This window comes from Leptomonas pyrrhocoris, assembly GCF_001293395.1.
Source record: "Leptomonas pyrrhocoris isolate H10 chromosome Unknown, whole genome shotgun sequence".
NCBI classification, from domain to species: domain Eukaryota; phylum Euglenozoa; class Kinetoplastea; order Trypanosomatida; family Trypanosomatidae; genus Leptomonas; species Leptomonas pyrrhocoris.
The window spans coordinates 48,439-69,696 of record NW_015438390.1 but is presented as its reverse complement, the minus strand read 5'-3'; the positions used below and the strand labels follow the sequence as shown (position 1 = coordinate 69,696).

Genomic DNA, 21,258 nt, shown 5'->3' with positions numbered 1-21,258 from the left:
ACTGGCGGCGTCGGCTCCGCAGCGTTGATCGTGCTGCTGCAGTTGTGTCTGCAGGAGCTGCATCGTTTCCTTCAAGGCGTCGTTCTCCTCCTTCACGGTTTTGAGTTCCTCGGCGCTAGTGCAGGCGGCGGCGGCGGCTTTGGTCTGCTCCGCGTCCAGTGCTCGTTGCAGCGTCTCGATGAGGCCTTGAAGCGCCGTCAGGTCGCTCGCGTCAACTTGTTTCGTGAGTGACGCCGCGGTCCGGGCCGGTGTCTGCAGTGGCGCTGGCGACGTTCGCAGGGGAGCGGCGCTGACGGTCGTCGAGTGAACGACGTAGCCAGGGGTGGAGGGGCCCCGCTGTCGGACCCGCTCGATGACTTGGAAGCAGCGTGGACACACCGGCACCGCTGCGTTTTTGAAGTAGCCGGGCATCACCGTCGTGTTCGCCGCGCACTTCTTGCAAATGACGATGCCGCAGCGGTGGCAGTTGTACTTGGAGGAAAAGAAGCCGAACTCGTCGCCGCAGTCTTGATACTGGCAGACTTTAGTGTTCTGCGGTGCCTGCCAGCGCTCCTGCGGCACCACCCCGCTGATGGGTTGCATCGCCATTTAAGTCTAGAAGGGAGGGGGAGGGGGGAGGAACACGCGACGAAGAAAGTGACAAGTACTGAAAAACTCAAGAAAGGAAATGATGAAGACGGCAGAAGCGAAGGCGCGGTGCACCAACGCACTCGACGAAGCAGCGATATTCAAAAAAAGAAATGAGATGAAATCTGACCGGAACAGATTGATGACGGGAAACACACATACACGCACAGACGTACACAGACAAAGCACCTGCAGCAACAACAACGGCGAGATGGAGAGGGCGTATGTCCACACTGTGTGTGTGTGTGTGCGACATACAGTGTGGAACAACTCAACGAACGCACAGTTAGGCAAAACGACGGTACAGCGGAAGAAAGAGGGTGCACACTGCACTAACAAGCCAAATATGCCGTTGCACAGGACGACCAAGTCGATGAACCTCTCCTCGGGTAGCTCGTGAGCCGCAATGCTGAGGTGAATCACACACCGCTTAAAGGAGTCCCGCCTTTTCTTTTTCTTACAGTGGAGGGCCGCAGCACTTCGCTTTGCCAAGACCGATGGAGAGAGAAGATATATATATATAGACGTGTGTGTTGAGTAGTTGGCGGTAGCCTTTTTATAAGGTGCGGTGGAGTTGGCGGATTTCCGTTCCTTCTCTTGCGTCCTCCAACTTGATCAGCGGGAGTATCGCTGCGATATCCACTGGTCGCCCGCACCGTCCACTGCTCTTTTGAAGATGAGGATACACAACTATTGGAAGGGGAGGAGGGGGGGGGGGGGCGGTTGCTGCCGAGTTTACGCGTGTCCGTCGCAGGTGATTTCGTTTTAAGGGAGATTGCATGCGTGAGAGAGATAGAGAGAAAGAGAGAACCAAGGGATAACAAATGCGAAAACCGGAAGGAAACATGTGAAGAGCGGTCAGGCAAAGGTAAGGTGAAGGCGCAGACATTCCCTTCTTGCAGGACTTCGGGACTTCACCCTGCGCAGAGCCCATGTGAAACACGAAGAAAACAGAAGAGGTATTTACCCTGGGTCAGTGCGTCACGTAAACGGCAGTGGGGAATGCCACGCACTCGTGCTACACAATCTTTTCAACTTGCTTTTCTTTTCACTTTAGCAATAAGGACTGTAGCGAAAACAGCGGTATTACGTGTCGTGCGCACACACAAGGCAACGATCCAATCGACAACCACCACCACAACGCCGCCAAGAGAAAGTAGGAGCACAGCGGCGTCTCAAAGCGGCACAGTTCTTCGCCGTCCGCTTCGGCCGGCCTAATCAATGCGAATACTCTTATTATTATTCGGCGCACCACCCTTCTGTCCCCGCCAGGCCTTCCGCCCCGTCTCCGACGCCGCCTCGAGCTCCGCCAACACGGCATCGTAATTGACCATCCGCAGCTGCAGTACCTCTGACCGGTACCACAGGCTGTCTAGAAAAATGTAACCCCACAGCACCGTCAGCAGCGGCATCACTACAAAGACGGTCCACCGAGTGGTGCTGCGCAGCTGAGCGCGCAGCTCTGCTTGCTGGGCCGTCTTCAGGCTGCGCATTTGAGCTCGAATGCCCTCCAGCACGTTGCCTTCGTTCTGCACATGCTGATGTACCGACTGCCAGAGGTGGTAGCTGCGCCAGTAGCGCTGCAGCGCCGGTGGTGGTGGCGGTGGCGGTGATGCATGAACGTGTCCCGCGGCTGGCGGAGCAGCCGTAAAAGCGCCAGTGTGGGTGTTGTAGGCGGGTACAGACGTTGCCGGCGCGGCGGCAGCACCGCCTTTCACCGCAGCACCCCGGCGTGTGCGGTGGACTCCGCCGTGGTGTTGGTGTGGCGCATTGGTCCTTGTGGGGACGCCTGCGTAGCGGCCGCCGGTGAGGAGGCGCCACAGGCCGCCCCACCGACCAGTCACCTTCGATTTGTCCTTCGATGCGGTGGAGTCAACGAAGGAAGACGCCGGGATGGGGAAGGCGGTGGGGTGGCCTGCCGCAGAGAACGCGCCGTATTGCTGCTGCTGTTCGTAATGACGACGAAGCGGACGCCCGTGATGGACACCGGCGGCACTGACATCGAATTGTTGGGCAAACAACGCCTCAACCTGCTGATGGTGTGGCGCGTCGTCGACGGAGGACGCTGTTGTTGCGGCTGTCAGACTCGACCCGAACGTGCTGGTGAAGACGTGCTCTGCGTCGGCAGAGGATGAGCGAGATGCGGCGTGTCCCGGTTCGGTCGCGTACGAGCGCCGTTGGTGGAGCCGCGGGCGCGGAAGACGACTTGAGAGGCCGCTTTGGCCGCTGCTGTTGCACATCACCGCCGCTGCCTCCACCGCTGCCGCGGCACCGCGGCGCCGGATGGCGCTGCTCACCCCAGAAGATCCATACTGCACGAGGGGGAGAGACATTTTTTTTTTAATTACTAAATATTGTTTTGCTGATTTTGGCGTTGACGTGGCGGTGCGGATCTGTGTGTGTGCAGCGTCCACCTTTCGTCCCCCTTCAAACATCAGCGCAGGACGGAGAGCACGACCACGACACGGGAAACACACACACACACACACGCGTTCACAGGAAAGAAACGTGCAAAGGAACAAGCCGTGTGGGAGGAGAGATACTTCGCTGGCTTATTTTTGTGTTCCGCGAAGGAGTCGATGTGAGAGGCAGACGAAGAGCAGAAAGAGGAGGAAACGAGAAGGGAAAACGTGCCTTCGCGTGATCGCCCACATCGACTGAGTTCACTCAGGAGAAATCGAAAGGAGGGTCGTGCAACCGCTGCAGCTGCACAACAACGACAATAGTACGAAAAGAAAAGGCGGCGAGGACCCAGAAGGCTCCTGCGGACGCGCCATTAAAATAATCATCTGAAGAAGCACACAGTCCAAAGCGCCGGCACTCCATCTGCCACGTAGGACCTTTTGGAAGGATTTGTACGTACGTGATTTTTCCTCCTTGCTCTTTATTTTGGCTTTTGCTGTTGTTTTTGATTAAAAAATGAATGGAATGAAAAAGAAGACTCCACACACGGAGAAAACGAATCCCAGAGGGGACAGGGAGCTACCCACTCACGTGTCACAGCGAAGAAGAACGCGCGGAGGAGGAAACCCTCCCAATAAAAACACCCGCTTCCATGCTTCCTCTTTTGCGTCCTTTGCGAGTTTTTCTTAGTGAGCGCCGGCGTTCGTCTTTGCGTGCGAGCGGGCCGTCACGGCGATCTTCTTCACCGACGGGTGGATGGAGCGCTCGATCTTGTCGGCCTTCTTCTTGTCGTTCACGACCAGCGTGTACAGGTAGCGGCTGCAGCGCACCTTGAACTTGGTCGCGCTCGGGTTCTTCTTGACCTTCACGCACCGCGCATCCTTGCGGGAGCAGATGGCGAGGAACTCCTTCAGCGTCTTAATCTCACGCGGCATGACGGCGAGTAAAAAGGGAGTAAAAGAAACGAGTGCTGAGACGGGTGACGACGAAGACGCGCGCACGTGTGTATGCGGGGCACCTTGAAGTTGTGGTCGACGTCAGTTTTGTGCGGTGTGTGTGCGTGTGCGTGCGTAACCACCCGACGGACAGACAGACAGAACGATAGAGAGGGAGGGAGAGAACGGTAAAGGACAGCGTATGCGAGAAGCTCGGTTGCGCACGTCATCTACTCGATAAATGCGAATACACACATACATCTACTCTTCTCAACAGCGCCTCACTTTTTGAAGCTTCACACGAAGAAGGAAAACACATTTTATGTATCAACGGCGAAGGCACTCAAACAGCACCCATTGAATACGTGTTCTGCGTGTCCGTCGCGTCCACCGGGGAAGCGGAAAACCGCAGTTTCCTTCCAAAAAAAAAAGTATCTCTATTCTCCTCGTAGGTCTTAACGTTCATTTTTCTCTTGTGTTGTTGTTGTTGGTCGAGTAAATGAAAGCTGTGAACATTTTTTTTTATGTTTCTCTTTGGGTTGGCCATTCATCTCGTGTCGCGGAGAAGGAAGCGATGGGGGAGGGGACGGAGGGGGAATGCGTGCGCCCCGCTACGCAGCTGCCAATACAACACGAACACCACCACCGCCGCCACCACCAACACCAAAAACTGCCCTTTTACTTCCTTCGCTGCTCTCTCACTCCCTCTGCGCCTCAGCTGCGATTACGCTCGTCGTGCATCGGGCCGCCGCTCACCGCGTCGTCGCTCATCAGCTTGCTCCTGTTCACGCCCTTACCTGCGTAGGCTGGGATGTCCAAGAAGTCCGGATCATCGATTTGCCTCGACGGCTTCACCAGGTAGCGGTCCGCCTTCAACTTGCCGCTCTGCCGTGCCGCCTGCTCGCTCGCCAGATCCAATCGTCTACATTCTTCCTCGTCCTGCCGCGATAAGTACACGAGCAGGCGGTTGTAGCCGTAGAACAGCGCCAGCAGGCCGACGCCGATCGCAAAAGGCTTGCGGAAGTCCTCGTACATCATCAGGAGAAGGCCGCCCAGCTGCAGGTTGCCGGCGGCGTCGTAGAGGATGCGGCGACGTCGCTCCTGCTCAATGCGATCGCGCTCTTTGCCGCCGCTGAAGCGCGTGTTGCCGACGGCGCGGCGGACGGTGCGGCGGAGCATGCCTCCTGCTACTTGACAAACCTACAAATAAATGATGATCGATCAACTTGTGGATACGGTTTTTGGAAAAGGAAAACCAAAAGACCCTGAAAGCGTCCACCAAAGAAGACGAGTAGTGAGAAGGTGAGCCAGGATACCACACCTGCGGTTGTGTGGATACGCATTTGCGTGTGGGAAGCAATGAGGAAGATCAGCAGGACCGAGAATAGAACGAGGAAACCAAAGAAAGCAAAGCTCAAGACTTCGGTACTGTAATAGTACTTCGACACACGTCGCCGCTTGAGAACACGCACACACACTCACACACGCACGCACGGAGAAAATAAATACATAGCAGTCGATGAATAAACACTTCTTTCAATCGGTGCTCTCGAATTGTGTTGTCAACGAACTCTTCAGCTCAGCGCGAGTGCAGAAGAGAGACTCTGCGTGGCCGCTGCAGTGGAGGCGGCGGAAGCTGTAGACGGAGCCCCCCCTCCCTTCCGCGAAATACACTACGACCGCTTCTCATGATAGAAGACAAGCCGATAGGGAAACGCAGGAGCATCAATACACCGCTTCTTCAGGGGGAGGTGCCTCCCTTCTCCTTTCCTCTTTGAACGGCTCGTCAACATAGCAATATTTACAACAGTAGCAATAGCATTCTTTTTCTTTAAAATACTTTTGGAGATTTACTGCAGACGCAAAGCGTCGAGGGCGTGAAGTTCCCACCGGCAAAAAAGGCAGAGAAGATTGAAGGTCAGCAAAGCAAGAGCAGCCGTAAAGACTTCTCGGCGCGGGTACTCACGGCAGCGACGGAGAAAAAGGTTATTTTTTAAAAGACAAACCATCAAACAAACAAGAGAGGGAATAGATGAGGGAAGCGAAGGCGGACAAAGGCAGAAGACGACCAACGAGAAGAATCGGAGCGAACTCAGAAGTGAGAACAGTGAAAATAACAGCAGCAAAGACAAAAGGACAGCACTGCGCTTCACAACGACGCATGGAAACACGCCGATCGATCGTTTCGTCAGCACGCATGTTGCGCGGGTGCGTGCTGCACGCCATGGCATTGCAATCTCCATTCATACTAAGAACGGGTTCTGAAAACAAGAAAAGAAAAGAACTCGACGACGAGACAAAAACAAAACCAAAGAAAATCGTTTCCCTCGCTCTACTTCGATTCAAGCGTTACTTCTTACGGAAAGGTGAAGACAGCAGCAAGAAAGAAAATGTTTTCAAGAAAAAAAAAGGCAAGTACTCGCTGCTCGTAGTCGACGAACACAAATCTCACCTTCCCGCACACGCGTGTCGGCGGCTGCCAGCCACGTCTCTCTTCTGCTTTCTCCTTTCTCTACCATTAGAAGATCTGGTGATGTTCTTCGTTTTCCATTTCCGGCTCTAACGAGGAGAGAAACGGAGCAGGTGCGTGTTCTCTGGCTTCTTCCACTCTCTCCTCCTCCTCCACCTCAAGGGAAAAAATACCTTACAGAGCAGCATTCGACTCGTCGCACATTACAGAAATACAAGAGATTCCCTTTCTTCTTCGTTTCCTTTTTTAAGGGGAGGGGGGGGGGGTAGGGAGGGCACACAACACGGTTGACCGTATTACGTCTATTTCTTTTTTAATCAACAACCCTCCTCACCCACGCGCAGCGAGCACTGGCAAACCGTATTAAAAACCGATAAGATGAAGTGAAGTCATACTGCACTGTCATCGCATCCTCGTTGTATTCCGCCATCATTGAAGCTCGCGTGCGATGCGCAGCTCCACATGAGGAGCAGACGCAGAAGAATGGCAAGAAGAGGACGTAAAGGCGACGCTTGCCCACAGACGGAAAGACAACGAAAACTGGGAAAAAGGAAAGGACTCAGGCATCAAAGGGGAAATATATATATATATGTATTCATAATCACAAGCATAACAGCTTTATATTCTGCACCAGTAGCGCCGCGGCCAAACGTGTTCGCCTCGGCCTACACACATCCCTTTTCCTTTCTTTCCCTTTTTTCAAATTACTGTTTTGTTCGTTGTGCGGATGGGGGTGTATGCTCTTCTGCCATTTGAACATGGAAAGCGCGGCCCAGAGAAGGAAGAAGAGGAAAAAGAAAAAACACACACGAGAGGGAGAACAAAACAATCTTAAAAAAACATGTGTACCGTTACATGAGAAAACCGATCGCCGTATCGTGCACGGCTCACGGTTGTGTTACATCAGCAGGAAAAATTATAGTCATCACACACGCACAGAGGTGGGAGTCTATAACCGTCAAAAAAAAAAAAGAAAGGCGTTCTCACGGGAAATTCCCTCAATCGGTTTAGTCGCTTTCTCGTATATGTATATATATATTATTTTCAAAGCCACGCGATGTGCGCGTGCACTTCTTAATTAAAGAAAATATATATATATATATATATATGAAATGACGAAAGAGCGGAGGACGTGTGGAGGTGAACGGTGGGCCGCCAACGGAGGAAGAGAGAGAGAGGGGCAAGCACCGCGAGTTGATTGCAGCTTCTTCGCTCCCTCGGCGTGCGGCGCGACGGCGGAAGAGGGGAGAGGTGGCAGCACGAGACCAAAGAGGGAAGAAGACGCAAAAGGGAAGAAAAACAAACTTTAAGAAAAAACAAATCTCTTGGCAAAGATGCCGGCGTGTCTGTCTGTTCAGGGCGCGTACGTGCGTGTGCGTGCGAGTGTGTGTGCGTGTTAGGTCCGGGTCTAACTACTCTCTCTCTCCTCCGCTCCGCTCGTCTCTCTGCGGTGAGAGGAATGAAGGGAAAGAAAAGAAATCAAAAAAGGAAAAGAAGACAATGAGAGGCGAGGGGTCAGGACGTACTTCCTCGCTCGCGTGTTCCCTTTAAACATCGCTTCCTCGAAGGCCGCACGTTCGCATCGATGGGCTGCGCGAGCCCCGCCGCTGTGAAACGCACCCACCAGAGAAGAAAAATAAAAAAACCAACAGAAAACGATTTAATTACATTACACCAACTTAAGCAAATGAAAGAAAAAGAAAAACAAGAGAAGGATTAAATCAAAACGTGAGACGAGGGCGCGCAGCAGGTCAGACGGAATACAAAGAACCGTCCGAGGTAATTTTTTTGTTTTCTTTTCTGCAGGAGAGAACGCCAAGAGAAAACCAAAATGCTCCCTCCTCTCGTTAATACTAACAGTGAAAAACAAGAAAAAAGCCAAAGGAGAAGGAAGACGACCGGAGATACTTAGTCGACGAGGAAGAATAGCGATGCAAAAGAGGAAGAAAAAGAAAAAGAAATGTTTGAGGGTTGTGCATGACAGAAAAAATGCGTCCTCCAAGCAACGGATTTGCGCCGACACGCCGGGACCACAAGCATTAAAGAAGGGACAAAAGGTGTATGTTTTCTTTCTTATATCCAGCGCAAAAGAAAGAGTAAGACAATCAGCACAGGCGTTGTCAGACATCAGGCCAGTTGAGACCGACAAGGACTAATACTATTACGGCTTAAACTTCGCTGTCAGCCACATTTGTAATGAGAAGAAAACACGTTGGAGTTTACAGGAGCATCCCAGAAAAGAGAAGAAAACAACGAACAACAAAGCGACATATATATACTTCCTTAATAGTAATAATAATTATTGTTAATAAAACGAGAGGTGAGGAGAGGAGGATGTATCTGCAGAGGTGTGATGGTAACGCACAGGAAGCGCGTCGTGTGTGCGGGCAGCGCCGGCCCATCGATTTCGTGTAGCCTGCCGATTTGCTTTCTTCTCTGCTAATTTATTTTTGTTTCTCTTCCCTTTCCGCTCTCTCCCTCTCTCTCTCTCACCACCTGAGTGTGTGTGTGGGTGGGCGGATCCTTCCTACTCCTTCGCAAAGAGCTCCGCAATCTCCTTCTTGTACCTCTCGTCGATGACGCTGCGCTTCAGCTTCATGGCGGCCGTCAACGCGCCGTTCTCCGGCGTCCACTCGTCCGTCACCAGCTTCAGGTTCTGCACAATCTCAAACGAGCTGCGGTGCGCATCGCGGCCCGTCTTCTGGAAGCTCTGCAGCACCGCCTTCTGGAATGCTTTGTCCTTCAGCACCTCCGGGAACGAGCCGGACAGCTTGTTCTTCTCCACGAAGGCCTTGACGTGCTTCTCGCTTGTCACGGCGAGCATCGCGATGTAGCTGCGGTGGGGGTGCACGAGCACACAGACGCAGTTCAGCATGGCGAGTTCGTTGGTGCCGTAGATGGATTCCAGCGTTTCGAGGGCGATGTATTCCCCCACCGCGTTCTTCGCCAGCGCCTTCACGCGACCAACAACGCGCACGGCACCGCAGGCCTCGACGGCCACGACGTCGCCCGTGTGGAACCAACCCTCGTCGTCCAGCGCCTCCTTCGTGAGCTCCGGCTGCTTGTAGTAACCCTTGAAGACAAACGGGCCTCGGATGAGCACCTCGCCGCGCGGCTCGGGCTTGTCGGTGTGCTTGTAGACGTCCGTGTCCAGCAGCTGGATCTCCTCGGTCTTGAGAATCTGACCGGCCGAGTCGTAGTCGAGGTTTCCTGTGCGCTGGATGCCGGCCACGCACACCGTCTCCGTCATGCCCCAGCCTTGGACCACCATGCCGAACACCACATTGATGAACTCCTGGGTGGCGGCGGAGAGCGGACCACCGCCGCTCATCATCACGTACACGTGACCGCCCATCACGCTGCGCGCCATCGCAAACACCTTGTCGTTGTAGAAGGGCGTGTCGCGGCCCTCTTTGAGAGCCTTGAGGCGAGCCGCGTAGGCTTGATCGAAGAGCTTACGCTTCAGCGTACCGGGCTTCGGCAGCTTCTCCTCCACCGCCTTCTTCATGTTGTCGAACACGCGCGGCACGGCGGCAAAGACGAGGGGCTTGTACTCGGACAGATCGCCGTGCGGCTTCGCGTGCGTGTCCATCAGGGTCCGCGGGCTGCCGTAGCCGATGATAACACCCCGCCTCATCAACACCGACGTCACCACGAACTCCATGATGTGCGCCAGCGGTAGGTAGGAGCAGTACCACTCCTGTTCTTTCATTTCGCCGATGATATCCTGAATGCGCTCCGCGATGGTCATCACACCGCAGTAGAGGCTGCCGTGGGTGTGCATGACGCCCTTTGGGTTGCCGGTCGTACCGGAGGTGTACATGATCAGCGCCAGCTCATCGCGGTCCTCTCCGCGGGGAATGTGGTAGCTGGCCGTGCTACTCTGCCCCTTCAACATCACATCGCCCCACGCGTAAAACTCGAAGTCACCGGGGTCCACGTCCCCGGGCAGCTCGTCCAGGTAGATGATCTTCGTGTGCGGCTCCGCGCCGATCGTCTTGAGCATCGCCTGCACGCTCTTCACCTTGGACCCTCGGCAGATAATCGCGTGGCACTGCGTCTCGTTCAGCGCGTACTGCAGCGCCTCCTCACCCAAGTTGGCGTAGACGGTCGAGACGACGATGCCCTGCGACCAGCAGCTGTACAGCGAGTTCAACCACTGCCAGCGGGTTTCCTCGTAGATGGATAGGATGTTGCCCTTCTGCACGCCAATCTCGCGCAGTCCTTTGCCGAAGTTCACGATGTTCTGCCAGAGAAGCTCGTAGCTCATCGTCTGGTGCTTTGTTTGGAAGACGTACGTCTCGAACATCTTCTTCCGGCCATCCTCGGCCACCTCCTCGTGCTTCTCGATGTGCGACAGCGTGCGATAGGCCAGCGCCGTCTTCTTGCCACGCTCGCGACATATATCCTCGACGGTGGACAGACAGGAGCCGTCCTCGTACCAGGCCGTGCGCAGGCGCTTGAATTCCTCATCACTTGTCTTAGACATGCGATAAATGGGCGAGCGGTCCGCCTTCTCTGTTCCCTTCACGGGGATGCCCTGGCGTCCGTAGGACATGTAATCGAGGTAGGCCGGGAAGTCGACCTCATTGCGGCCGTTCTGCCGCTCAAAGTACCACGAAACTGCTTGTCCCATTGCTTTGATGCAATCAATTCTTTATCTTCTCTCTCTCTGTGTGTATGTGTGTGTGTATATATATTAAAACACGCTTATAGATAGGCGAGAGAACGCACCGTGAGCTGGAGGCGCAAATCAAAATGAAGGGTGAAACACGGTACAGAGGAACCACGCGAAACGGGGCAGCAACCAGAGAGGTATAATGGTGATGCGAAGCCGCGAAAGGGAAACGCACAAATAGAAAAAGTAGAGCAAAGCAAAGCAATCAAAAGATCAAGCGAGACGGTGTGTGTGTGTGCGTGTGTGGTCGGCACGACGTGTGTAACTCCTCCGTGCACCGGCGTATTATAACTGGCGAGAGCGTGTGAAGGGGCGAGAGAGAGGTGTCGACGACTCGTGTTGGTTGGTACAAGCCTCACAGAGAGGGTTTTCGCTGACGCAGAGAGTAAAATGAGTGAAAATACGCTTGCAATAATGAGAGGGGAAAAGAGAAAAGAAAGACCAACAACGGGTACAACTAGATAAAGAAAAAGACGCTGGCAAGACAGAGATGAAGGGGAAGGTGGAGTGCGGCTCAGAGGTAGAGCACAAGGAGGTAACTGAGCTGAACTCCTTCTTCCTTTTAATGCTGTTGATTCTTTAAGAAAAACAAATCTCTTTGGAGATGTCGAGGGTGAGTATCTTCGCGGTGTGGGAGTGCGCGCTTTAGGAACTGTGTTAGATTTCTTGGCTACGTGGACGTGCGAAAACGCAGGTTATTGTTAAATTCTATGTTCATATATTTATGTATGTTGAACGATGCAGGTAGAGGCGAGTTGGAAAAAAGGAGGCGGAGCGAAGTACGATGGTGATGGTGATGATGACAGCGAAGCGGGTTCTTCAATTTGAGATCTTAGGCGCACAGCAGCCTTTTCTGTTTCACAACTAACGGACTCACGCGAACTCTCTCTCTCTCTCTCGCGATATATATATATATATATGTAAGCACTTTGGAATCCAGTGAGAAATAAAAGAAACAGTTGCTCCTCTGCACCGCTGCCTCCTTTCCTTATTTGAAAACAGCGGAGATGACCAAAGCCCCGCCGCTGCGTGCTCTTGCCCCTCCAACAACCACATCAGCCGCAATGGCGTGCTCTTCTCCTCATTGTTTATTTCAGACTTGTTTGGCGCGCTTGGTGCGCTTTGCTGATGGCTGGTTTATGGCCCCACTCACCTCCAATGTGATCCCCGACGTGTGCCTGTGTGTGGTGAGCCCCGAGTACAGAAAGACACGCACACCAGCTGCCTCGCAACAACACCCACACCCAAATGCCGGCACGTTGCACAAACACACACACACACACACACACACACAGGAGTTATATAAGAAATCATCATCCACATCATCATCCACAGCACGCCGCACCGTCAATCAGGTGTCATGCCTGGGTACATGTTGATGTGTGGCCCAATGAAGCGCCCTGCGCGGTTCCACGTCGGCGGAATCCAGAAGATGCGCCGGCCTTGCAAAACTGTGTGTGGAGAGAAAATCGTTCCACGGCGACGGCGCTCCAGCTGCTGCTGACCCGCCCGCGAAAAGAACTTCAGCCGCGGCTCCAACGCGAGACGCTCCTCAAACTGAAAGAGCGGTGGAAACCCCCACGGCGTCATGGCTTCACTACGCTCGACGATGCGCTGGTACAGCTCGAAGTAGGCCGACATGGGCCGCCGCGTAAGGCCCATGTCGCGCATTACGTCCGCCGCCGCGGCAATGCCAGCGAGACGCGTCGCCGCGCCCGTCTCCAGCTGCCTCGCGGCGATCGCGCGATAGGCAGGACTGCGTACGGCAGACTCGTAAAAGCGAAATGCCGTTCGCTGCGTCATGTCTCCGTTTGCGACGGCCTCCGCGAGCGCCTTCAGGTGGTTGTAGATGAGCCGCGACCGCACATCGCCGGGGTTCAACACCGCCATCGCGGTGTGGCACAGCCAGATGAACATGTCGTCGTTCTCCGACAGCTTGTCGTAGATCTTCTTAAAGCGGCGGCCCGAGATGAGTTGATCGTAGGAAGCGCCTTGGATGAATTCAATCAGCGCCGCGAACTCCTCGTCGCCGCGGTTCGCGAGATCCGCACGCGAGCGCTGACCTTCTAAGCGCTTTGGGATGTCCTGCACCTCGCGCATCGCCTCCCCGCCGGAAGAGAAGCGGGCTTTCTGCTTCTCCTTCAGCGGATCCGTGGTGAAGGAGGCTTTGATGAAGTGCGCGGGGTAGCCAGGTGTGGCGTGGATCGGCACAATCACCCGTCGCTTCGCCGCGAACATGGACTTATCCAGCAGCACGCCGCATGTACGCATCATTGCTGCGTGCTGAGAGGGCGAGAAGGGGGAAGTGTAAGAAAATAAAAGGAAACCTACAGAAATGTATTTTGCTTTACGGCTGCGTGCAGCGGCACCGTGCGAAGCCACCCCTCCAACAGGCAGACAACAGCAATAATAAAAGGGAGGTGGTGCAGCTGTGCCGTGACGCTCTCCTTCTGCTTCGCCGTCGCGTACTTTACTGCTTCACGGCAGAGAAGATGCGTGAGCCCGCACACAGACATACACACATACACCAGCAACAGCGTGAGAAGAGGAGAAGAGAAGGGAAGCATGCCGTACACCTGCTCGAGTACGCGCAGTCATTGCAGTCATTGCACACATTATCTTCTTTCGTCGAAGGAGTTGCGCCACAGCGTCCCTCCGTCGAGAACAGTCTTGTTCATGTACTCTAGCAGCCTCTACTTAGCTCGGTCAGCGCAGTCACTCTACATCACGAAAGTGCCGCGTTGAGATCCCCCGCCCCCTCTTCTCATGGAGCAACGTGATGGGTGCAGCGGCAAAGCCACAAACAACAAGAACAACAGTGAGGCGACTCCCTGCAAGTGACACCACACATCAGCGGCTTCGCCTCCGTTATGTGCTGTTCCTCACCGAAGGGCAATGCCGCCTTCGAAGATTTCTATTTTCCTTCTTTTCATGTGTGTGCGATGCCCAACGCAGCGCGCCTCCTCCGCCCGACAGCACAGTGAGACCACAAACGACATCAACAAGGCCACCACCTCTCCATCCCATTACGAGTTAAATCAACAGCTACAGAAATACAAATGCGTATATTGATCGAGGAACTGCGACATCAGTGTGTGTCTATGTGTACGCCTGTGTTGGTGTGTTGGTGTGGGAGTGAGGGAGTGCTAGCTGCGTGCCTGTCCTATCCCGGCTGGCGCGTCGGCCGGCTCATCCTCCACCAACAAGTCCTCCGAAAACACCGGCACCACCTCCTCAATACGCTTCACCAGCTCCGCCAGGTTCATGTTCTGCGTCTGCGTGAAGGTCGGGATCGTCTCCTCGTCCTGGTGTTCGATCACCTCGTTGATGAAGGCGCGGCAGGAGTCGAACCACGGGTGCTTCAGCGCGTCGTCCGCGCTAGGCCGCTTCGCCGGATCAAACTGTAGAAGCTGCTCTGCCAGCTGCACCGCGAGCGGCGGCAGCGCGCTACCGGGGGTGTGGTGGAGAATGGGCGCGGTGGACAGCAAATGCACGAGCGTCGACGCGCACGGACGCCGCTCGATGTACGCCAGCGCGTAGTTCTTCGCGTTCTGGCTCGCCCGGCCGTAGCTGTGGCTTTCATCAAACACCTCCTTCGAGGGCGTCCCCACCAGGTGGAAGATGAGCTGAAGCTGGTTGGCGGAGTCGTTCGACTTGCCGGGGAAGAGGTGTCGCCGGAGAAGCAGCTCACCTAGAATGACCCCCACACTCCACACATCGCTCGCGTAGCTGTACGCCGCATCGAGGATAATCTCCGGCGCACGGTACCACTGCGTCACGACCCCGAAGCTGAGCTGCTCATCGGGGTCGAAGAAGCGGCTGAGCCCGAAGTCGCAGAGGAACACCTGCGAGTTGTAGTGGATCAAGATGTTTCGAGTGCTGACGTCGCGGTGCAGGACGTTGCAGCGGTGCAGCGCCCGCAGCGCTAACAGGAGCTGACACGTGATGTACCGCACGACGCTCTCGTCCAGCGTGATGGCGCCGTTCTTGATCACCGACGACAAGTCCGACGGGATGTAATCCATCGCGACGTAGACGTCCTTCTCCTCGCTCTTGGGCCGGAAGAAGAGGCGGCAGCCCACCACCTGCTCACAGAACTGAAGGTTCTGCAGAATTTCAATCTCCCGCAGCACACGCCGGGCGGTGTCCTCGCTGCGTGAGTAGTGCGGGATCTTCTTGATGGCTAGTTGATCCTCGCAGAACACGGCCTTGCAGACCGCGCCGTACGCGCCCTGGCCGATGATCGACTCCACCTCGAAGGCGTCCGGCACGTCGAAGATGAGCGTGTTGGAGTCTTGCATGATGGGCAGCGGTTCCTGACGTTTATCGCTTCTTACTAGTCTTTTTTTTTTAATTTGCTTGCTGTAGTTAAAAATAGAGAAATATATATACGCTTTAAGAAGGGAGAAATACCGGCCGGTAAATCAAAGAGCAAACGAAGAGGAGGGTGTGAACAAACCTGACAACAGCTTCCACAAGAGATCCGCACACAGACACACGCAAATCCGTAGAGGAGCGCAACTCAAAAAGGAGGCCACCACGGGTAATGCCAGTAGGAATAACAATAAGACGTATGATCGCACCTCCCGCGACGAGCAACGCAATGATGAAACCAACAACAAAAAGTGAATAATAATAATAACAAGTAATAATAAGGCTTATCAATATATATAGGTAAATGGATACACACCGCACGCAAGAGGTACGCGTGTGTGTGTGGGGAGGGGGCGGTGTATGCGGTTACGGTGTTAAGTCCGCCTGCTCCGCAACAGAGAAGAGATGAGACGCACAAGGTGCTTCTCCTCCTGAGCCGGGTTTGGTGTGTTTCTCGATGTTCTGGGTCGCTGATGTGCGACAGCGATAAGCACACGGAAGTACGGAGGAAGAGCGAAGAGAGAAAGAGAGAAAAGCGTTGGATGAGCAGAGGAGAGCATCGCTCGGGGTAGCACCACGACATCTGCGTTGGAGCGTCGCCGCGCTGTGCATGCACGTGAAGTATGCAGAGCTCTTCATGAGCTGAGAAGTACCTTCTTTTCGCTGTTGTTGTCCACACACTTGAGTTCGCATCTCGCGTAGCGCAACACGTCGAGGCATGCCTCACGCCGTGCCTGGCCACGCAACCCCGTGAACAGTTCTGGTCCTTCCTGCTTGCCACTTTTGGTTGTGCGGGGCATCGAATGGGTGGAGGCGAACTTCATACTTCTTCTAGTCTTTCTTTTCATTTTATGCTGCTCCTTCCCATTACCCTCTTACATCCGTTAGAGTGTCGGGGTTGGTTTTAACAACAAGGAGAAAAAACAAATTAGCAAACACATGCAAGCACATACAAACACATTCACAAGCCTTGAGGAGTGCGTGCCACGTTGAACGCACACACACACACACACACACTCAGGTGTCTCTGCCTTCGCACTCTGGGGCCACCAGATGCGTCCATTCACGTCCACACGCACAACGGGCTTCCGTGCAGATCCCCCCAAAAAACCGATAAGCGACTGATACAATACAGTAATGCAGCAGTCACCGCCTTTTCCCCCTTTCGAAGCCGTTCGGGGAGTCTTCTCGCACGTTTTATGCGCGCGCGGTAATAATCGCGGCGGACGTCGCTGAAGACTGCAGGAGAGCGACCAAGAGAAGACGCCGATCGCACCAGTAACAGAAAACCATGCATGCGGCACTCCCTCACGCACTCAACCACACAACGGAATGTAATAATAATAATACTAAAGAAGGACAGCATGTAAACCATTCTTTTCTCCTTTGTGAATATTAGAAACAATAATAATAAAGAAGAAAGCACGAAAAATATGCTTGAAAAGCGACGTCCGTTGTAATCCACCTCATTTTGTTTTCTTGTTTCTTTAAAGTGGAGGGAGTCGCACGCTGGCTGAAAGAAGATATACACACGCACACACACACCAAAGCTATAATATATAATGACGGAGTCCGATACAAAACAAATGCCTATCGAAATAGGGGAGGAAACGACACGGCGGCATTTCACTGTTTAGTAGAGAGGAAAATAAAAGGCAGGTAAGATGGAGAAGAAAACGAATTCGTAAAAGAAAAAGAAAAACAACAGTACAGTAATCAACGCCTACAGGGTGTACACGTCCGGCAGCTGGTGCGGGTACGAGATGACCGGCGTCACGTCGAAGTTCTCCTTGATCGAACGTGCCGATACAAAGCGCGTCACGAACTGCCCGGCACCTGGTTTGTCGTTCGACCCACTCAGCCGCGAGCCGCCAAACGGCTGTTGCCCCACCACGGCGCTCGTGCACTTGTCGTTGACGTAGTAGTTGCCCGCGGCGTAGCGCAGATGCCCGTCCGCCTCGCGCAGCGCCGCGCGATCGCGTGCAAAGACGGCGCCGGTGAGGCCGTACTTGGTGGTCGTGTCCACCAGCTCGCACACGTCCTTCCAATAGCCCGGCTTGCTGTCGTCGTACACGTGGGCTGTCAGCACCGGACCGAAGATCTCCTCCCGCATCAGCTGCGCGCGTGGGTCCTTCGTCTCGACAATCGTCGGCTCAATAAAGTAGCCCTTCGACTTGTCGCAGCGACCACCCGCGACGACGGTGTAGTTGTCGCTCTCCGCCTTCGCCACGTCGATGTATTTCTTAATCTTGTTGAAGGACGTCTCGTCGATGACGGCGCACATGAAGTTCTGGAAGTCGTCCGGCTGGCCCATCTTGAGCTGCTTCTGCCCCTTCAGGAGCAGGGCCTTCAGCTCCGCCCAGCAGCTCTTCGGCACATAGATGCGTGAGCAGGCGCTGCACTTCTGGCCCTGGTACTCAAAGGCGGCGCGAATGGTGCCGGCGGCGACGTAGGTCAGCTCTGCCGAAGGGTGGATCAGATGAAAGTCTTTTCCCCCCGTCTCGCCGGAGATGCGCGGGAAGTTGCGATAGTTCTCGAGGCGGCCGTAGATGTTCTTGTTGATCTCCGTAAACACACGCGTCGAGCCGGTGAAGACGAGCGCGGCGAGGCGCGGGTCTGCGTTGACGGCGCTGTCCATGACGGACGGCTCGCACGGCACGAAGTTGATCACACCGGCCGGCAGTCCCGCCTCCTCAAAGATCTTAAACATTAAGAAGTTCGACGCAACCGCCGTCGGGCTCGGCTTCCAGACCACCGTGTTGCCCATCAGCGCCGGCGTCCCCGCCAAGTTCGCGGCAATCGCGGTGAAGTTGAAGGGCGTGATGGCCGAGACGAAGCCCTCCAGCGGCCGGTAGTCCGTTGTGTTCCACACCCCGCTGTTCGCCACCGAGCGAGGCTGCTGCGCGTACAGCTCTTCCGCGAAGTGGATGTTCCACCGAATAAAATCACACGCCTCCGCGATGCAGTCGATCTCCGCCTGCCACGGGTTCTTGCTCTGTCCCAGCATCGTGACGGCGCGCATCTCGTGCCGGTACTTGGTCGAGAGCAGGTGCGCTGCCTTGTAGAAGATGGCGGCGCGGTCCCGGAAGGGCACCCGACTCCACTCCTTCGCCGCCGTCATCGCCGCCTCCACCGCCTTCGTCGCCAGCTCCGGCGTTGCGTTGTACGCCTTCGCGATCTGCACCTGGTGATCGGACGGCATGACTCCCTTGATCACGCTGGAGGTGGTGTACGGCTTGCCGCCGATCACAATCGGGCAGTCGCGGACTTCGTGGCGAGCGGCTTTGCAGGCGGCCAGCACGCCTTTCGCGGAGGCGGAGCCGGGCTCGAAGCTGTCCATCGGCTCATTCAACACCGGTGGGCACTTCACCGCGGCGAAGGCGTAGCGCAGTGTGCGGCGCAGCATCGCTTTCTTGCTTGGTTGTTTCTCGTTGGTTGATGCTAGTTTTGTATTGTATTTGTAAAAGAAGGTTCAAAACGTTTCTGTTCGGTTTACTGAAAGCGATAGGAGGAAGTGAGAATGCGTAGCGCGAAGCTAAGAGCCTTTCTTCCTTTCTTTCTTCTTTAATTGGTGACTGTTGGAAGTTCCTGTTCGCGTGCGTGCGCATACACGTATGTTCTTGTTGGTTGTTGTTGTTGCACAGAAGGACACGGGGGAATGGTGGGGCGTTGACTCACAGAGCGACGTTAGTTATCGCTCCATTTTATGACATGGCAACGCAGTGTTGAGAGGGACGCGGCAGCACGTCGCCTGCAGAGTTGTGCCTGCGTCTCCGTTGGGCAGACGAAGCACGCAGGCCTCCGATTCGCTTCCGTACAATAATATTCATTATAAACATCTACGTGTTTTAACGCTTATGAAAAAGGTCTCTTTCCTCTCGTCTCTTCTCCACGATGTCCGCAGCGACAACCCAAAGCACCGCTGGCGAGGCGACGCAACGGAATAACAGCAACAACAGTAGTAGTCCTTCCGCCGGTGCAACGAAGACTGACCACCGAACCGGTCAGCGCGCTTCTAGCCGGCTTCTACGCGCCTTCGCGGAGGGGAAAGATCTGTATTCCTCGTGTGGCGGAGTTCGGTGGAAGAGAAAACAAACAATGTAACAACAACGGCTAAAATAGAAGAAGAACAACAGTAGTCAACGAGATAAATCAGATGGCCTCACACGCGACCACCACCACCACAGGAGGAACGATCTGCATGGGTGACACACACACAAGAAGTAAGAGGAAGCGCCAAGAAAATCGCCCTGCCTCAACGCACTTCGCCGAGTCTACGCCACGTCTTCTCATTTCATTACGCGTGCGATTCGCGGCGGCTCGTCTCGCGCGGCGTTAAACCGCATTTTTTCTTTTTACCGCATGGGGCACTCACGCGAGGCGTGGCCCGACTGACCGCAGATGTGACACGGCTCCCCGCGCGGTGCGTCCGCCGGTGAGTTCGAGCGGCTGCGCTCCCGCTTGCGCTCTTCCCCGTCGCCGTCGGTGTGGCGCTCCTTCTTCTTCCAGTACTTGTTCTGCTCCTTCTCCAGCTTCTCCAGCAGCTTGCGGGAGACCTTCAGAATGTGAAGGTAGTTGCACTGCTCGCCGCGCTGGCAGCGTCCCTCCAGGTCCTCCTTGCAGCACGCCTCCGCGAAGTTCGTCACGGGGGACAGCTCCGGCAGCACGATGATCTGATTGAGCTTCTTGCCGCGCAGCTCCCGCACGATGCGCGCGGCCACCTGCGGATCCTCAAAGCGGATGTATACGTTACCGAGCAGGTGATCACCGAGGTTGCTCACGACCCGCAGCTCGGCGATGCGGCCGAACTCCAGAAACGTCCGCCACACCTCCTTGTAGAAGTGCTCGAAGTGCTTCTTCAGATACTTCTTCTCGAACTCCACGTTCCACTCGCGGTCCTTGATGTGGGCGATGGCGTGCGGGTTGGGGTACATCATCGGGAACAACACGGTGGGAGAGGAGTCGGGGTGGTGGTGGAGCTTCGTGCACTGCTCACTGTGTCGGCAGGCGCCCATCTTCGAAAAGAAGATGCAGCGATCGCTGCTGGCGCTGTTCGCGTTGTTGCTGGGAGAAACGTAATTGCTGTGCATTAGGCGGAGCAGGAAGGCGGGGGGGGGGTTCCTGTTGTGGGGAGAAGAATCCAATGCGCTCTGCGATGCCGCGTTAATTCCTCGCGTGTTTCGCGGTGCACAGTGAACGTCTATGCGTGTGGGTGTGGGCTTAGGAAAGCCAGAGGAGCCGGCGAAAGTTCGATTTCTTTAGGTTTAGATTATTTTAGTTGTACTAGCTTCAATGAAAGATCATCTGCGAGCGGAGAGAGAGCAAAGGAAAGAGGAAAAGGAAAAGAGCAGGGGGGAGTGAGAGGACACGTCGGAGGCCGCATCGTGCAGTTCCTCCACTTCGTATTCGGGCGGCAATTACATATAAAAAAAAAAACAGCAGGAAAAAAGCCGCTGCTGACGTCGCGTTCATTCGTTCATTGCCGCTCCTCCGCCCTCGAACAGCAACAATACCGACAGAGCGGCTGAGGAAAAAGCTTTAAACGTCCAACGTACACCCTCATTTTTGGGGCTTCTTCAAATAGATCCCTTTATCTTTTTCTCCGATGAGCGCGCTGTGGAGCACAACGGCAATCCAAATGTATCGTATCAACGGACCCGACGCAGGCGCCGCTTGCCGGACGAAATGGTGAGATCATCTATGCGTGAGATATCTATATCTATGTATGTTATTCAGCTGATGCGAGTCCCCCCCCCCTCCTCGGCCCTCGC

At 54.8% G+C, this 21,258-nt stretch overlaps 8 protein-coding genes across 8 annotated transcripts; all 8 read right to left on the bottom strand.

The window, feature by feature from the left end:
* Positions 1–1,841: 1,841 nt before the first annotated feature.
* On the bottom strand, positions 1,842–3,180 carry ABB37_09726 (hypothetical protein; the record flags this gene model as incomplete). Its single annotated transcript, XM_015809358.1, has 1 exon — positions 1,842–3,180. The coding sequence occupies exon 1, from the start codon at positions 3,060–3,062 to the stop codon at positions 1,842–1,844; it is 1,221 nt and encodes a 406-aa protein (XP_015652033.1). The 5' UTR covers positions 3,063–3,180.
* A 536-nt stretch (positions 3,181–3,716) lies between these two features.
* Positions 3,717–4,050, bottom strand: ABB37_09725 (putative ribosomal protein l38; the record flags this gene model as incomplete). Its single annotated transcript, XM_015809357.1, has 1 exon — positions 3,717–4,050. Exon 1 carries the CDS (start codon positions 3,963–3,965, stop codon positions 3,717–3,719), a length of 249 nt encoding a protein of 82 aa, XP_015652032.1. The 5' UTR covers positions 3,966–4,050.
* Positions 4,051–4,679: 629 nt separating this feature from the next.
* Positions 4,680–5,288, bottom strand: ABB37_09724 (hypothetical protein; the record flags this gene model as incomplete). The annotated part of the gene is made up of 1 exon (XM_015809356.1): positions 4,680–5,288. The coding sequence occupies exon 1, from the start codon at positions 5,142–5,144 to the stop codon at positions 4,680–4,682; it is 465 nt and encodes a 154-aa protein (XP_015652031.1). The 5' UTR covers positions 5,145–5,288.
* Positions 5,289–8,962: 3,674 nt separating this feature from the next.
* Positions 8,963–11,823, bottom strand: ABB37_09723 (putative mitochondrial long chain fatty Acyl CoA synthetase; the record flags this gene model as incomplete). The annotated part of the gene is made up of 1 exon (XM_015809355.1): positions 8,963–11,823. The coding sequence occupies exon 1, from the start codon at positions 11,069–11,071 to the stop codon at positions 8,963–8,965; it is 2,109 nt and encodes a 702-aa protein (XP_015652030.1). The 5' UTR covers positions 11,072–11,823.
* A 637-nt stretch (positions 11,824–12,460) lies between these two features.
* On the bottom strand, positions 12,461–13,591 carry ABB37_09722 (putative mitochondrial hypothetical protein; the record flags this gene model as incomplete). The annotated part of the gene is made up of 1 exon (XM_015809354.1): positions 12,461–13,591. The coding sequence occupies exon 1, from the start codon at positions 13,385–13,387 to the stop codon at positions 12,461–12,463; it is 927 nt and encodes a 308-aa protein (XP_015652029.1). The 5' UTR covers positions 13,388–13,591.
* Positions 13,592–14,259: 668 nt separating this feature from the next.
* Positions 14,260–15,959, bottom strand: ABB37_09721 (putative protein kinase; the record flags this gene model as incomplete). Its single annotated transcript, XM_015809353.1, has 1 exon — positions 14,260–15,959. Exon 1 carries the CDS (start codon positions 15,412–15,414, stop codon positions 14,260–14,262), a length of 1,155 nt encoding a protein of 384 aa, XP_015652028.1. The 5' UTR covers positions 15,415–15,959.
* A 1,251-nt stretch (positions 15,960–17,210) lies between these two features.
* Positions 17,211–19,108, bottom strand: ABB37_09720 (putative mitochondrial delta-1-pyrroline-5-carboxylate dehydrogenase; the record flags this gene model as incomplete). Its single annotated transcript, XM_015809352.1, has 1 exon — positions 17,211–19,108. The coding sequence occupies exon 1, from the start codon at positions 18,891–18,893 to the stop codon at positions 17,211–17,213; it is 1,683 nt and encodes a 560-aa protein (XP_015652027.1). The 5' UTR covers positions 18,894–19,108.
* A 734-nt stretch (positions 19,109–19,842) lies between these two features.
* On the bottom strand, positions 19,843–20,793 carry ABB37_09719 (putative U2 splicing auxiliary factor; the record flags this gene model as incomplete). Its single annotated transcript, XM_015809351.1, has 1 exon — positions 19,843–20,793. Exon 1 carries the CDS (start codon positions 20,575–20,577, stop codon positions 19,843–19,845), a length of 735 nt encoding a protein of 244 aa, XP_015652026.1. The 5' UTR covers positions 20,578–20,793.
* Positions 20,794–21,258: the final 465 nt, after the last annotated feature.